Here is a 2,371-nt window from a genome sequence, read left to right on the forward strand (position 1 = left end):
TATTACATTTAAAATGTATTGCAGTTACACACACACATTTTTTAACACTGCAATTTGTATAAATTCATTGTTTAGAAAAAAAAAATAAGTCTAAAAATTGAATTTTTATAAATATTTTTAGAGTCTACAGAAAAACATTAAAAAGTTGGGTTACGCACGTTATGTAAAAGTGAACATGGCAGCAAAAATGTGTGTGAAAATGGCTTTAGCACTATTACTAGAACTAAAATAGAAACGGGTTTTGAAGACATAAAAATGTATGCTCAAACTAATAATGTTCAGCTTCCAAGGTTTTTTTACATATTTTTCTAGGTAAAATACAACAAATACATAATTGAAAAATGATAAAATGAAGAACAAAATATATTACCTTTATTTTTAAATAGCTTTTGGATTATTAGGAAGGGATCTGAATGTTTTACTGTACATGGTCAACCACGCCATACCAACAATAACGTGGAAAGTTTTTATTCGTCCTTAAAACAGACTTTTTAGATACTGCATCCAACCTGTGGACATTTCTAGTTTAGTAATAAAAGTTATGTAATAAAATGTTAAAACTTGGTAATTGTAGTATTTTAGTAATTTACATTCAATTTTATCATAATTCATTAATTTGTATTAATGTATTAGGTACTATGTGTTTGTTTTTATGTTAAATCACTAATAAAAATGTTTTGATAATATAGAAAATCTGAACAACATTACTACCAAGCAGCACATCATTGTAGGACAACTAGCTAGGGGTGTGCCAACAACAAGGTCCACTAAATTTAAATATATTTTAAATTCAGTGAGAATAAAAAATTCCACTGCGCTTCTAACGACTGGTGCAATAACAGTGAAAGAGTTCCTCATTCAATGTTCTCATGCCACTGACTCTTATTTTGAACAAGAACTGAGCTGGGAAAATGAAACTCAAAGTATGTGCCTATAGAAAACAGTTTTAAAATATAAAGGGTTAGAAAAGGAGTATAAATCCTCCATATATTTTTACTGTATCATAAAATTCTAGTTACAAATGTGTACAGTAATTTTTTATATAATAAAAAAAATACTCATAAAAATAGTGGGCATTGAGGGCACTTGCCCTAGATCACATATTTTTAAGTCTCCCAAAAAAATTATGTATGTAATTTTGGTATAACATTATTAGAGTTGAGAACTACTCATACTAATAATTTTGTCTTGTAATATGTAAAATGTAATTAATTAAGGGATCATATTACTTGTTTTTAAATTTAAATTAAAATTTTCAATATTCATTGCCATGAGACTCTTAAACCCCTGCCCATAGATATCTATATATGTATGGATGTATTGATAAACATTTTAAGTAACAATGTAACTCAAAAGTGAATATGAAAAAAAAATTAATGTTTAAATGTACATAATATTAAGGTCATAGTGGCTCTAGTTACCATTAATACATTTTTGATGTTTGATTAAATAATAATATATTATTAGGTTCTGATGAAGAAGTACCAATTATGTATCCACAGTAAAATGCCATCCTTGCTGTAGAAGATAACCCAGCCGTTGAAGATGCTGTAGACGTCATTGAGCAACCATTGGATGGAAATGTAATTCCAACATTGTTAATTTGTAACAACGATTTTGTAATGTCATTAATCATTATAAATGTCATTTGTATTTGGTAACTTACTAATGGTTTTTTTTTTTTTTTAGAAAGATTACTAGTTTAAATAAAACAACATACAACATACAATATAGTATATAATACCTATATTCCTATGCAATATATTATAGGTATATTATACATAATTATTATGTATAATATGTCTTAGAGTCTTGTTAATATATTTATATTCTTATATGACATATTTTTTTTTTACCAGCTAAAATATTATGTTAATTTTAGTATAATACAATACTTACCTGTCTTATTCCTCAAACAGTTTTATTTTATTGATTGAACAAGTTCTAATAGCAACAGAATACCAGTAGGTACTATTTTGTCGGTTTACCTCACAATAATATTTAGTTCAGTGGTTTATCTATGAAATTGGTTTTATCAATTCTGTTGCTATTCAGTGTTGTAGGTAGGTAAAATTTTACTATACTATTTTAAGGCCATTATTATAAAACTAAAAGGTTAATAATATATTTAAGTAAATTAAAATCAATTTGTTTTGAGTAAATTAATAATTATTTTATTTTATTCACAGCAATGAAATAATATATTTAATATTTATATATTATATTGTTATTTAAATTATGTTAAGTGTTATTGGTTGAAGAAAGAAGTCCATAAGCATAAGTGTTAGTTTTTTGAACGTTGATTTATTTTTATTTAGATTTGGGACTGTGTGTAGTACGAAAATTTGAATATTTTAGGGGCTGGTGTATA

General features: G+C 25.8%; 1 protein-coding gene across 1 annotated transcript; it reads left to right on the plus strand.

Annotated features, from left to right (window-relative positions):
- The first annotated feature begins 551 nt into the window (after nt 1-551).
- LOC132924708 (uncharacterized) lies at nt 552-1,661 on the plus strand. Its single transcript, XM_060989151.1, has 3 exons — nt 552-564; nt 690-923; nt 1,468-1,661. The coding sequence occupies exons 1-3, from the start codon at nt 552-554 to the stop codon at nt 1,503-1,505; spliced, it is 285 nt and encodes a 94-aa protein (XP_060845134.1). The 3' UTR covers nt 1,506-1,661.
- The last annotated feature ends 710 nt before the right edge of the window (nt 1,662-2,371 follow it).

The sequence above is a fragment of the Rhopalosiphum padi genome, chromosome 3, assembly GCF_020882245.1.
Source record: "Rhopalosiphum padi isolate XX-2018 chromosome 3, ASM2088224v1, whole genome shotgun sequence".
NCBI classification, from domain to species: domain Eukaryota; kingdom Metazoa; phylum Arthropoda; class Insecta; order Hemiptera; family Aphididae; genus Rhopalosiphum; species Rhopalosiphum padi.

Coding starts and splice junctions, on each gene's coding strand:
- LOC132924708 (XM_060989151.1), top strand. Junction 924..1,467: donor CTGGGAAAATGAAACTCAAA/GTATGTGCCTAT, acceptor ATATATTATTAG/GTTCTGATGAAGAAGTACCA.